The sequence below is a fragment of the Pseudopipra pipra genome, chromosome 12 (assembly GCF_036250125.1).
Source record: "Pseudopipra pipra isolate bDixPip1 chromosome 12, bDixPip1.hap1, whole genome shotgun sequence".
Classification (NCBI taxonomy): domain Eukaryota; kingdom Metazoa; phylum Chordata; class Aves; order Passeriformes; family Pipridae; genus Pseudopipra; species Pseudopipra pipra.
In genome coordinates, this window is record NC_087560.1 from 5,442,508 (window position 1) to 5,455,931 (window position 13,424).

The 13,424-nt window shown below is 48.6% G+C and overlaps 1 protein-coding gene across 5 annotated transcripts in view; it reads left to right on the forward strand.

Moving 5' to 3' along the window:
• Positions 1 to 13,424, forward strand: part of MYO9A (myosin IXA) — a 165,621-nt gene that overhangs the window by 46,990 nt on the left and 105,207 nt on the right. For all 5 annotated transcript variants that reach the window (XM_064668604.1, XM_064668606.1, XM_064668609.1 and 2 more), the window contains exon 3: positions 12,996 to 13,090. In XM_064668604.1, coding sequence (XP_064524674.1) covers positions 12,996 to 13,090 — 95 coding nt within the window. The remainder of the gene's footprint in view (positions 1 to 12,995; positions 13,091 to 13,424) is intronic.

Genomic DNA, 13,424 nt, shown 5'->3' on the forward strand with positions numbered 1-13,424 from the left:
TCTGGATTTTACTGTTGTAAAGCTTTAGGGTTTCTACGAGGGGAGTTGTAAACTCTTTGTTTAATTACTCCAGGATGGAGAGGGAACATGTTGGCTGAGTGTGGTCAGGGTAGAGGGTTTGTCAGGCTGGGTTGGGGGTGAGGGAACAGAAAAGCTGGTATAATATACTAGATGTGATTCTGTGAATATCTGTGGAGTGGAAAGCACCGTTTCAGGGAAACAGAGGAGAGGGAATTTAAGGAGCGGGTACTCTCACAGAGCTTTGAAATTAATTGGATAACGAAGCCTGGTTTGCCTTTGCTCAGGCAGGCAATGCCCCTGGGAATTTTCCAAGTGGATCTGCTGCATTTCTCCCCTGTCACTGTGCCGAGTGTCGCAGCAGAAACTCCTGCACAGCTCCCAGTGCAGCCAATGGAGCAGTGCCTGCCAGCTGGGAGCAGCTCCCGGCTCTCCCTCCATCACACCCCTTCTGTGGAGGATCTTGCACTTGAACTGTGTTGCTGCACATACATTGTCCTGTGTTCTTCAGGAGAGCAGCAAGGTTTGAAACGTTGGTGTTCCCCGAAATATTGTGCACCAAGACTAAAGAGGTGGCAAAGTTAAATGCTGTTAAATGCCTTTGGAGGGTTAATTTGTTCTTAGGTGTCCTCAGTGACATGGAATCTTCCTTCTGCTTCCCTTCCCTGCTCTCCTCACATCTGGGAGCACCTCAGGGTCAGTGCCGTGAAATTTGGAAGACATATTGCAGCTGGTGGGGGGAGATCCCAGGAGGAGGTGGAGTGGAGCTCAGATCCTGCTCTAAAAATTGGGCCTGCATTCCTTCCTCTGCTTTGCTCCATTTGGGGTCAATCAGTGCCAAGTGGGGGGTTTGGGCAGGCCCTTTGCTCCTTGAAGCCTTGCAGAGATATGGGATGTGCATGGTGACTGCACAAATTAACACTTGAAGTGTTGTTAAAAAGTCCTGCACCTTAATGGAAGATACAACCTCAAACTGCATTTCTTGATATCTGCACGGAAACCCCTGGGATTGAACCAAGGGGCTTTCCAGTCCCCACTTCATGATCTCTCTTGCTTGGCCAAGGTGGATGATGAAGAGCTGCTACTCATCTTCATGCAGGGAGAAGGAGCAGCGAGGGCTCTGCATCCTTGGAATGCAAACACGTCCGTGCTGGCACACCAACAGATGGCTTGGTTGGACTCCTGCCCTTTCCAAAAAGCTGGAGAAGATGTTCCCAACCCACCATCGCAACCACTTGGCGTTTTACAAAGCCAGCCTGGGAAAAGGTGGATGACAGAAAAATCCCTGTGTTGGCTTTGACAGTGTTTTCTGCGGCGTGGAAACTTGGAATATAAAATCTCCCCACGTTTCCCTTCATTTCATTAATTCAGGGCTTGCTTTCTCTGCTGGATTTTCTTGCCTTTAGGAACCCAAAGCTGTTCTCAGAAATCCCGGCCTTGGCAGCAGAGAAGAACATTGCACAAAGCTAAAGAGGTGGTTTTGGCAGGGTGGCCCTGGAAGTGAAAGCTCCTTCCCTGCCCGGAGCCCTCTCTCCTGACAGGCGGAATTCCAGGGCTGTGCCCGTCTCGTGCCGCGGGGCATCGGCTGTTCCTGCTGCAGCTGCTCCTTTCTCTGGTGTCACATTTACCCCCAGCTGAGTAACCTGTGCCAGTTTAGAGTTTAGTCTCCATCATGACCCCAAGGAAACCCACACTGAATCCCTCTGGGAAGGTGACAGGTGGGACCTGTGGGATTGTCCTCTTTTACTGAAAATAGACTTTAATCACTTGCATCCTCTCCTGAGAGAAATACCTGATAGGAAAATGTTGATTTTTGAGACTTTTTGCTCCCTAAAAATAACCAGTGTCAGCTGTTCTTTTTCCTTGCACTTATCAAATGTTCTAGGCCCTGATAAGAGAATTAAGTTTTTTCAATGAGATTTGTTATGATCCAGTAAGATAATAATTTTTTCAGTGCTCCACATTAGTCTGTCTCCTGCAGGTGTTGTGGAAAGTCAGTCGTGTAAGGAGCAGCTGAGGGAGCTGGGGGGGTCCAACCTGGAGAAAAGGAGGCTCAGGGGGGACCTTCTCAATCTCTGCAACTCCCTGACAGGAGGGGAGAGCTGGGGGGTTCAGGCTCTGCTCCCAGGAAACAGGGGATGAGAGGAAACAACCTCAGGCTGTACCAGGGGAGGTTCAGGTTGGACATCAGGAGGAATTTCTTCCTGGAAAGGGTGGTCAGGCACTGCAAGGGGCTGCCCAGGGAGGTGGTGGATTCCCCACCCCTGGAGGTGTCCAAGGAATGACTGGGCATGGCACTGAGTGCTCTGGGCTGGGGGACGAGGGGGGGATTGGGCACAGGGTGGACTTGGTGACCTTGGAGTGTTTTTCCCACCTCAGTGATCCTGGGATTCTGTGATCCCAGTACTTCCTAATAAGCATTTTTAAGCGTGCAAATAGGGGGAAAAGGTGTTTTTAGGGATCCTTTGGACATCCGAAGCTGCCTACGGCTACTGGAATGTTGCAGTGCTGGAAAACACGAGCCCGGCAGCGCTGCCGCGGCGTGAGTGAGTCCTCTGAACTGTGGATGAGGCACAGAAACTTGATGCTGCTGCTCAATAGCGCTTGAAATTCTGGAATTGCGTCAAGAAGAGTTGCAGATTATTTATATAATCCCCCAGAAAAGCAGGGAAGGGCTGGAGACGTGTGCATTCCCGTTTAACCTCGGCCTCCTTCGTGCCATATTTTACGTGGCAGAAACCAAACGTGTGGGTCTGATTGTGTTGATTTAGGGGCAGAGCTCCGATTTTATTGGGTTTTATTTTTTGGAGGGGAGGGCGGCTGGGTGTTGTTTTTTGGCCGTAAGCAGCAGAAAGTGGCTGAGGTCTGAGAGGAAGGAGAGCAGGGCAGGAGCCAAGGCGGGGCTCGGGTTTCAGTGGTATGTTTTGGTTGCTGCTAACGTGTTTTTGTTTTTCTTCATTACACATATTTCTCCTGGGAAAAGCAGGAAAAACTCTGTGTGTCAAATATACATCAGGGCTCCGAGCCTCTGCTAAGAGGTTCCAGATGGGGAGGCGTTACAGGAGGGACACTTTCTCCTGCCTTTCGGTTTGTGGCATTAATTTTGGTGACAAACTGCAGGAAAACTTGGATCAAGACCAGAGCAAGCAGTGAATGCTTCTTTCTTTCTTTTTTTTTTTTTTTTTATGAGCATTTTTTGGGCTATCCAAGAATGCAGTAGGAAGTTGAAACTTCTTTTCCAAACATTTATGGCCCCACGTCGAATCATTATATTCAAAAAAAAAAAAAGGAAAAAAACCCTACAGTTTTGAAGGGACCTTGAGAGGCCTCCTCTGGGGGCTGGAGAGTGGGCAAGCCCAGATCCCTCTCCCTGGATTAGAGGGTGATGGTTGGTGAGAAGGGGGTGGAAGCTGGTGAAGATGCCTGTCGAGGGAGTCTCTTGCCAACGAGCGATGTTTCACTTCTGTCTGGGCAGGACCTCCTGGTTCAGCTGAGGTGATGTTGTGTTGGAGATGCTCCTCTTCCACAAGAGCTCCCCAGGCTTTGATGGGGGCTCAGTTGGTCAGAGTGTGGTGCTGATAACACCCAGGTTGAGGGTTTGATCCCTGTATGGGCCGTTCACTATGAGCCGGACTCGACGATCCTTGTGGGTCCCTTCCAGCTCAGAATGTTCTGGGATTCTGGGTTGTTTCTCATCTGCCCTCAGGCTGAGGGTCCACAGCTCCACCCCCTGAAGCAGCAGTGTGGCAGCAAGAGCTGCAGCTCAAGTGATGCCAGCCTGTCATCACCAGCTCTAAAATCAGGGAGTCCCAGCTCCAGCAGGAGCCTCCGAGTGCCCCGAGAGCTGTCAGGGAGCAACAGCGGCGATAAGAGCTTGTTCTCCTAAGAGAACGTCACTTCCTGCAGGGATACTTTTGTGTAAGGAAGTTATGTCTTCAACAGTAGTGCTGGTTAGTGTGTTGTGTCATTGGGAACATCAGTGTTCCCAAGGCAACGTGCTCCTGGCCAAAAAGCCCCCAGTCTGTGTTCCTCTGGGGAGGATGTGAAGCCCTGGTTGAGGAGTGACTCTGTACAGCTTCTGTGCTGGATGAGCTAAAATCAGAGGGAGATGCTCTGAAGACAGGAATTTACCCCCGTGTTCTGCAGAGCACTGAAACATGTGGATGTTTGTCTGGTTTTGGAAGTGGAAAAGTCGTGTTTTCTTTACCAGGGGCTTCAGGGCAGGTGAGACACGAGTGGTCAACAGCTTTGGAGACTGTGAGGAGAAAAAAAAGGCAAATGTGGTGCTGCAGATGTTGTCATCTCTCAAAGAATGTATTATCATGGAATTCCAGACTGCTTTGGTTGGGAGAGACCTTAGAGCTCGTTCAAGTTCCACCCTCTGCCAAGGGCAGGGACACCTTCCACTATCCCACTGTGCTCCAAGCCCTGTCCAGCCTGGCCTTGGACACTTGCAGGGATGGGGCAGCCACAGCTTCTCTGGACAACCTGGGCCAGGGCCTCACCACCCTTACAGGGAAGAATTCCTTCCCAACATCCCATCTAACCCTGCCCTCCAACAGTGGGAAGCCATTCCCCCTCGGCCTGTCCCTCCAGGCCCTTCTCCCAAGTCCCTCTCCAGCTCTCTTGGAGCCCCCTTAGGCAATGGAAGGGGCTCTCAGGTCTCCCTGGAGCCTTCTTCTCTCCAGCTGAGCTATCCCAGCTCTCCCACCCCCCTCTCCAGAACCCTCGGAGCATCGGGGCCATTTCAAGCAATTGCAGTGAAGTTTGAGTGACTCTGTGCTGAATCCAGCTCTGCATAAGGACATTATGGAAGGTGAGGAACTCATGGCATGACTTGCTGTAGTAATACACAGTCTAACAAGATGTAGGTTGTAACCTGTTTGGCCATCTCTTGAAATGTATCTATTAATGGGTTTTGATCTGTTGGTGCTTTGTTCCTGCTGCAGTGCTTGTTTGTGGTACTTGTATTGCCTATTGGGGGAGTGGAAATTCTCCTGCTTAAGCCACGACTTGTTTCCAAACCATTTGATTGCTCTGGGATTGTATCTCTGTCGTACAAAAAAATCCCTTGAAGCACCAACTAAGGAGATTTTACTCCGTCCCGTGACCTGTTGGACACTTGCTGTCTGTGCCTGATGGAGCAAAGTTTGTTCTTTGGCTGCAGACTGTAACTGTTGGGAGGTGGGGTGGTCACTGCAGTAACACCGAGCTTCCCACCTTCATCCTGAGATACTCCTCTAAATCCCAAGCTCAAGCCAGGATGAAGATTTTTTCCACCCAACCGCTGTGTGCGAGTTCGCTGGGAAACACGAGCGTTTGGCTGCTCTTCCCAGGGCCATCCACCCCGTGCACAAAAACATTAACGATGAGCAGAGGAGCAGGAATGTCAGCCAGACCCAACGGATTTGGCAGCCCCTGCCTCCAGGATCCATCCATGCCGGCGTTGGATCATGACCATCTGCCAGCTCAGCCGGGCTTTCCTTCCCATCACGGCGCTTACGTAGGAAAACTGTCCCTGTTCGGGAAGAGGACTTAGGTCGGAGGCCTTGGCTTGGTTTTGGGGTTTTATTTTCTTGAATTGTGGTTTCGTGGCAATTCCTTTTTTATTTTTTTTTCCCAAAGCAACACTTAAAAGGAAGAAGCTGCAATGGTTTGATCCTGTGCTTAAATATGGGAAAAAGGGGAATATTCTGCCAACATTGAAGCATTTGCCAGGAATGCAGACACCAAATCCTGGTTCTTACATAGTTGATAGAGCAGAGCTTTAAATCTCCCAAACAGGGGGGTGTTGTAGTGACGTTTATAAAACTTTATCTCAGGTATCTCACCCCAGAATGTTGCTCTGGAGATTTCCATGACACTGGCACTTCTTGTAGTCAACTAAACTGGCCCCTAAACTTTCTCCAAGTGCAACTCTCCCATGAAAAGTCCTTGTCTTCCATATTTATATTGGGAGTGGGAACTCTACATGCACAAAGACAAACAGTCATAACTGAGCCTTAATTTGAAGCCTAATTGCTGCAAAAAATTGTTGGTTAATTGTGTCAGGCACTGAGCTCTGTGTGAGCAGTGACAGGACCTGAGGGAGCGGCTGGAGCTGTGTCGGGGCATTTGGGGTGGATCTCAGGAAAAGGTTCTTCCCCCAGAGGGTGGTTGGCACTGAACAGGCTCCCCAGGGCAGTGGGCATGGCCTCAAGGATGCCAGAGCTCAGGGAGGGTTTGGACAGCACTCTCAGGCACAGGGTGGGATTGCTGGGGTGTCTGTGCAGGGCCAGGAGCTGGACTCAAGCCTTATGGATCCCTTCCAGCTCAGGATATTCCATGATTCTGTGATGGTGACTTGATTCTGCAGAGGGTGGATGTGCTGCCCTTGGATAGTCTGTTTTCATCCCAGTATGGTCAGTGCAAGTGTTTTCCAGTGACAGGACAGTTTCAGGTGGCATAAACTGCCTGCAAGGAGAAAAAAAAAGTTAAAAGTGCTGTTTCCTCCTGTGCATCATGGGAGTTGTGTTTTATCCATCAGTTTAATTACAAGAGGGTTTGGCTGTTCATGGGTAGAACTCACTTGGCTGTTGTTCAGTGACTGTAACTATGGAATGAGGGATTTGCTGTGCTTTTATTGGGAGAATCCCACCAAGTTCAGTTCTGTGTAGCAGTGCCTGCGCCGTCATTGACTGAGAGTGTCAGTGGTGGGGTGGAGAGTGTTTTAGCCTTCCTAAATGGAACAAATGGGAGGTTGGGTTGGAGCAGGGAGGCCCCTTGAATATGGGTTTGGCCCTTCAGGGAATCTTTGCAAGCCTGTCCATATGGATCTGTTCTCCATGTGCTCCACACAGGCAGGGGGTGAGGAGAGGTCTCATCAGCACTTCCCAGGTGCCTTTATCCTCTGGCCTTTCCCCATCTGAAGTGTTTGTAGGTCATGTAGAAAGGTTCTTTAGTGAGGAATGAAGAGCAGGGAGGGGACAGAGGTGTGTCTTTTGGTTCCTGCACCAGCTTGAAAAATGGCATCGCTGATTTTTGAGAAGCTCATAAGCCAAATTTCAGGGAGGCACCACAGAAAGCAAACAGCACCAAAGGGATGTTCTGACTGGTGTAGGGTTGGATTCTCTTCTAGGCAGGGTGTGGAGATGTGACTCCCATGTCCCTGCTCTGTCTGCACCAGAATAGTGAGGAGATTCCTAAAGCATGAAAACTGAAGGATGATTGAGGTGGGCAGGGGCCTCCAGAGGACATTGGTCCATCTGTGCTCAAAGCAGGTCAGGTGGGCTCAGAGCAGGAGCTGTTTCTTGACTCGATGGGGAGTTGGGATTCCCCCCATGGATCAAATCCACAGTTTGAAGAGCTGCCTGTGCAGGGCTTGTGGAGGTTTGAGGGCTTCTAAGTTCTGCCGAGGCTTGTGTTGCAAGGCAGGAACCTATAGGTCTATTATTGTTTTGTTATTATCACCATCATCTCATGTCTTGTGGAACAGCAGCAGCTGGAACTTTGCAAATTCTTTTAAAAATACTGGGTTCATTTATTTCCCACAACCTTCCATGTGCTGTAGTTGTTGCCAACCAGCAGATTCCATGGGGGTTATCAACTAAATTAGGGGAGTGCACTGAGGAGGAATACCTTAAAATGTGGATATAAACCCTGATACGTGTGAGGGACAGGGAGATTTTAGATCTGTATGTGCACTTGTAGGGTTTTTTTAAACTCCTGCCTGCCCCTCACAGACTTCTCATGGCCACAGCCAAGTGTTCTCTAAAATGTTGGTGACATTATTAATTTTTAAACAACAACAACAACAAAAGTATTTTGTCATTATAGACCTTGAGTTGAAGCTGGTTTGTCAGCCTTTGTGGTTTCAAGGGTCCAGAGGAGGACATGGAGCTGCTCTGAGGGCTGGAGCCCCTCTGCTCTGGAGCCAGGCTGGGAGAGCTGAGTGTGTTCAGCTGGAGAAGAGAAGCTCCAGGGTCCCTTCCAGTGCCTGAAGGGGCTCCAACAGAGCTGGAGAGGGACTTGGGACAAGGGCCTGGAGGGACAGGCCAAGAGGGAATGGCTTCCCACTGTTGGAGGGCAGGGTTAGATGGGATGTTGTGGAGAAATTGTTGTTTGTGAGGGTGGGGAGGCCCTGACCCAGGTTGTCCAGAGAAACTGTGGCTGCCCCATCCTGCAAGTGTCCAAGGCCAGGCTGGATGGGGCTTGGAGCAACCTGGGATAGTGAAAGGTGTCTCTGCCCACAGCAAGGGGGGAACTGGTTGAGCTTTAAGGTCCCTTCCAGCTCAAACTGTGCTGTGGTTCTGTGATTCCGTGAGATGGAAAATTGCTGTTTGCTCTGCAATTGTGCCGCAGTGGGTGGGGGAGAAAATAACCCTGTGACAGAAACGCTGAGAGGGTTTGAAAGGTCAGCGTGTGGCAGTTTCAGGGCTCTGGTCACTTGTCGAGGGGGAGGGCTCTGCTCAGGCGTCGCAGCACAAACACTATAAATAATTTGTGGTTTGTGCTTTTGCCCACGAAAGCAGCGCTGGGTCCCTGGGCCAGCGTGGGACACGAAGCCACAGCCAAGAGCTCCACACCGAGGTGTCGGCGCTTGGGCTCCTGTTTGATTGCTCCTAATTCCATTTTCAGTGCTGCCGTTGGGCCGTGTCGAACCACGGCCTGAAGGATTCCCATCAAAGCCCTTTGCCTTTGCAGGAATTCGAGTTGTCACTCGTACTTTTCTGATTTGGTGCTTCTTTAGGCGTCGTGGTCTCTGCTGGAGAGAGGTGGCTCCTCATGGGAGCAGAAAGTTGGGAGATGCGTCAAAGTGGTGTCGTTTTACCAGAGCAGTTTGGGCTGGGAGGGTTTATCAGGCACTGAGCTGAAGATTTAAAAGCACTTCCCGGGGCAGGAGCAATAATTGCAAGGGATTTAGTGAGGCTCTGACTCAAGGAGTCTACGTGCAGTTTGTGTCCTGGCCATAATTCAGTGTATTTCTGTTAAAAAGCAATAGAACGGGGCAAGGAGAGTGCTGGGAGCTTGGCTGCAGGTGGAATGAAAACGAGGGAAAATGATCTTTATCATCCAGGTGTTTGTGTTTCAGGATGCAGGAAGGAATTTGGGGTTACAGAGAATAATTTGTGAATGCCCCAGACACATAGAAAAAGACCTTAAAATTCAGAAATTCCAGTATGGTCTTTTTTTAACTTGTTGTTTTTTGTCTTTTGGAATGAAGGGGTCTATGAATTAGCATGTTTTTCAAGAATAATGTTCAGAACGGTGGGGAACCATTTAAAACCTCTTGGCCATTAATATATTTCTATATAGCAGAGACATGATGATGTATTTATTTGTCCCTCTAAGGGTGAGGGCTGGAGGCTCCTCTGAGGGCTGGGGACCTTGAATGTGTTGATAGAGGTCTGGATTTCCACTAGTCCTTTCACACTGTTATTCCATAGGGGAATGCAGCTTTTATTCCATAGGGCCATGGAGTTGGTTTTCTATAGGAGAATATTGCTGTTATTCTATGAAGAGTAACATTCAGTTTGGATTATGTGTAGAACAGAAGAATAACACCAATTAGAGGTGCAGGAGCAGGTCCCACCCTTATCCTGCCTTCCCAGCAGCCACTTTGGGAATGTCAAATGGCATCTCTGGGACTTCTACTGAAGAATTTACTCATAAATCAAGTGCTCCTGTCCCTGAGGAACCTGGATTCCCACCTGCTCTGCCCCCACCCTGATACTCAGCCCCACTTTTCATTTGGAAAAGGAGCAGGAAAACACACTGGTGGTTTGTATTGCCATGGGGCTCTATAAAAACGGGGTGGTGTGTGCTCACGAGGTTCAATTCAGGAGGAATTTCTTCCTGGAAAGGGCTGTCAGGCTTTGGAAGGGGCTGCCCAGGGAGGTGGTGGAGTCCCCACCCCTGGAGGTGCCCAAGGAATGACTGGACATGGCACTGAGTGCTCTGGGCTGAGGGACAAGGTGGGGATGGGGCACAGGGTGGGACTGCATGGTCTTGGAGGTCTTTTCCAACCTCAGTGATCCTGGGAATCTATGATCTTATTGCCATGCAAGAACAAGTCACCGTGGTGTTTTCCTGGATGCAGGGGTTTGGAAAATAACCTTATTTCAGGAAAGCCATTAAAATAATCCTTATTCTGGCTGTGGGCTGCTGTTAATCCAGATTGCATCAATATTCAGTGCAGAATGAAGAGACCAGGAGCCTCTGGGATCAGACAAGGAGAAACTTGGAACATTTAGCCAGGAAACTGTTAATTCCTTTTTTCCCTGCCATCCATGACAAGCATCTCTTCGTGCTGTAGGAATGGAGCTGGTGCACCTCTGCCTTCTCCAGGATGTTGGATCCCAGCACTGCATCCAGAGGGATGCTGGGCTCCTACAGAGGAACGTATTGAGTTTTGTTTCCCGTGCAATGTTGAGCCCTGGCCAGGAAAAGCTTCGGTCTCCCCAAGAATCCCTGGAATGCTGTCAGGGAGTTGTGTCCGTTGAGCTGCTCAGCAGCTTCGAATCAATGACTCAGGAAAGGGCAATAGTATGAACAGAAGGGAATTTGTTTGAGACAAGCTTTAACTCATTTGGAACTTTTTGGAGGCTGAACTATTCCATTCTGCCCCCCTGCAGAGGAACGTGGTGTCCTGGTCGGGTCTGTGGAGATTAGACATGGATAAACTGAATTAACAGCCCTTTTTTTATAGCCCAACAGTCCTGCTGAGGAAACCCAGTGAGGAAACCAACCAAAAATGTCTTAAGTTGTGTCAAATCAAACCCCAGGCCTTTCTTCAGCTCCTCCTTGGCCCATTCCCAGCATGCTGGGGCCGAGGAGTCACCCGGAGTCTGAAGGAAAAGGCCTGAAAGGGGGATATTATGGGCCATGATTTCTGTAGGCATTTGGGTTATAAAACATCATGTGGTCTGGTGTGTTAATCCTGAAAAAAGCTCCTAAAAAAAAAGAGGAATCTTGCTGTTCCCCACTCCTGTATTTCTCCTCCTTGCTACAGAATTAAAAAGATTTATTCCTGGGCAAGGCTCTTCCCAAAGAAATCCTAATAAATAGCCCTTGTTTCTCTCCATGAGCGATCACTTAAGGTACAAACACAGGGAGTCAAACTAGAAAATCCCTTTAATGTTGTTCATTGCTTAAATTCTTTATTAAATTAGATGAAAATTTCTTCAATGGTATAAAATAGTGCTGCCTCCTGTTTAGGCCGTTCAGGTTCATCTTGCTGCTGGCTCGAGTGAGCAATGTTAATTAGGTGAGCAACGTTAATTAAGTGTATAGAAAATTTATCTCCTTGCCTTAAGATGCTGTCTTAGATTAGGGACGATCCTATTGCAGGGAAATGCTCATAATTTAATATCATTTAAAACTAATAACGAAGTACCAGGTGCTGCTCTTGCCTGTTTTCAGTCTCAACATATTCTGCTTGGAAACTTCTTGCTGTGTACCTGGGGGACAGGGAAATCCTTTGGAAATCTGAAATAGGTCCCATCTTTTAATACCAAAATGCCTGTTTTGGGCAGAGGGTGCCTGGATTTTGAGCTCTGGGAGAGTTTTGGGGGTTTCAGTGGGGCTGTGGGTGTCCTTGGCGGGTGGGGAGGGGAGGGACACTGCGAGTGGAGAGGATTTTGGGGGGGAGAAGGAGGAAAAAAGTGGGGGCAGCCTGAAAAGATGTGAATCCTCTGCAGGGGAGTGTTCCTGAGCTGCAGCTCTGGAATCACCTCCGGAGCTCTGGAATCGTCTCCAGCAGAATCCGCTCGCTCGGCAGGTTCCAGCCATCCCAGAACTTGTTTTAGGCAACTAAAGCGAATTCATATGCAACAGCTTGAGTTTAAACAAATCCCTGGATTCAAATGGGGGGGGGGGAATCACCTCGTTATTCCCTCGGTGCTTAAATCGTTAAATCCAAGCAGACTGTGGAATGAACCAGGCTGGGAAGAGCCCTGGATCCTGCAGGGACCGGAGGTGTCCGGGGCCCTTCCGCCAAGGGCTCGTCTCGTTTGGCCTTTATATTCTGCTTTTGGTTGCGGAGTTAAATCTGCAAAGGTCATTTGAAAAGCTTCAGATTATAGATGTAAAGCCCTTTTAATCTTTTCTAATAAATAGCTGAGCAGGGACTAAATCTGCTGGGAGCTGGGCTCTGATGTTAAGCCCCAGCACGAAATGTCTATACATGAGCAACACTTGCAAATTATCTTGAAATTATAATTATCTGAAGTAAATTTGGCATAGAAGAAGAGGTGAGTGAGGATGAAAACTGGTTTAATAAATGAAGCATTAATTAGACCTGGTGCCTTGACAGATCCTGTCACTGTGGTCCAGGTGATTATTCAAGTGATTTAGGCACAACTGAAAACAGCAGTTTCAGTTCAGAGATTTCTCCTAAATGGCAAGGAATGGCTCTGTGCAGTTGGTGCCTCACAGGGTTGGAATAAAACCTTTGCATAATAGACTTTAAAAGCATTTAGATTTTGGGACAGCAAGAGCAGCAAATGGAAACGAGGGTGTCTGGGATGCTGAAATACCCCAAGTTGTGCTGGGGCTGTCTCTGACGTTGTCTAACATCTGAGTGGCCTTCAAAGCATTTTTTCCCCCTAATTCCATATATAATTAAAAAGCAGCTTCCTCCAGCTCATTAAAATGTAGAGTCTTGTTGGAGCAGTGCAGGTTTATATTTATTTACATGAATAAAGCACAGCTTTAATACAGCCTGGAATAACTTCCAATATTAAATCTCTGTTGTGCAGCCCATGCTTGATTTGTAACCAGTGTTTAGCTGCTCTTCATGAATACAAAACTGCAAAGGAATATGGTCCTAGGAGCTCATGGGATTATTTTGTGAACCATTCAGCAAACTTTCCCCAGCTCCTTTCCATTCATTCTAAATGATAGGAACATCCCCTGAGTAAGTTGTTAGTGAGATCCATGGGAATAAGGCAAGGTGATGGCTTTCCCAGCATAATGATGGCATCTCCTTCTTTCCACAGGCTTTTGGAAATGCAAAAACAGCCCATAACAACAACTCCAGTCGCTTTGGGAAGTTCATCCAAGTGAATTATCAGGAGACGGGCACCGTGCGAGGGTAAGTGGAATGGGGTGAGGTGCTGGATCTGCTCGAACCCAAACCAGCTCTGATAGGGGTACACGGAAAAGGGGTTCACTTTTTTGGCCAGTGTTTCCCAAAGCAGAGACAGGCAAAGACAAATACCTGGGTTTGAGCATATCCAAATCCACTGCTGGGGAGATGGCGGCGTATCTGAGCTGATGTGAGAACACACCTGAGCTGGTTCTGAGCCATTGGAGCTCTGCTTAATCATGGGCTCAAATTTATAATGAAGCTGAAAGGCAAGTTTTCCTCTTCAGACAAGAGTTAAGGCAGGAAAGGGGAATGTTTTAGCTGGGATGGGTTGGGGCTG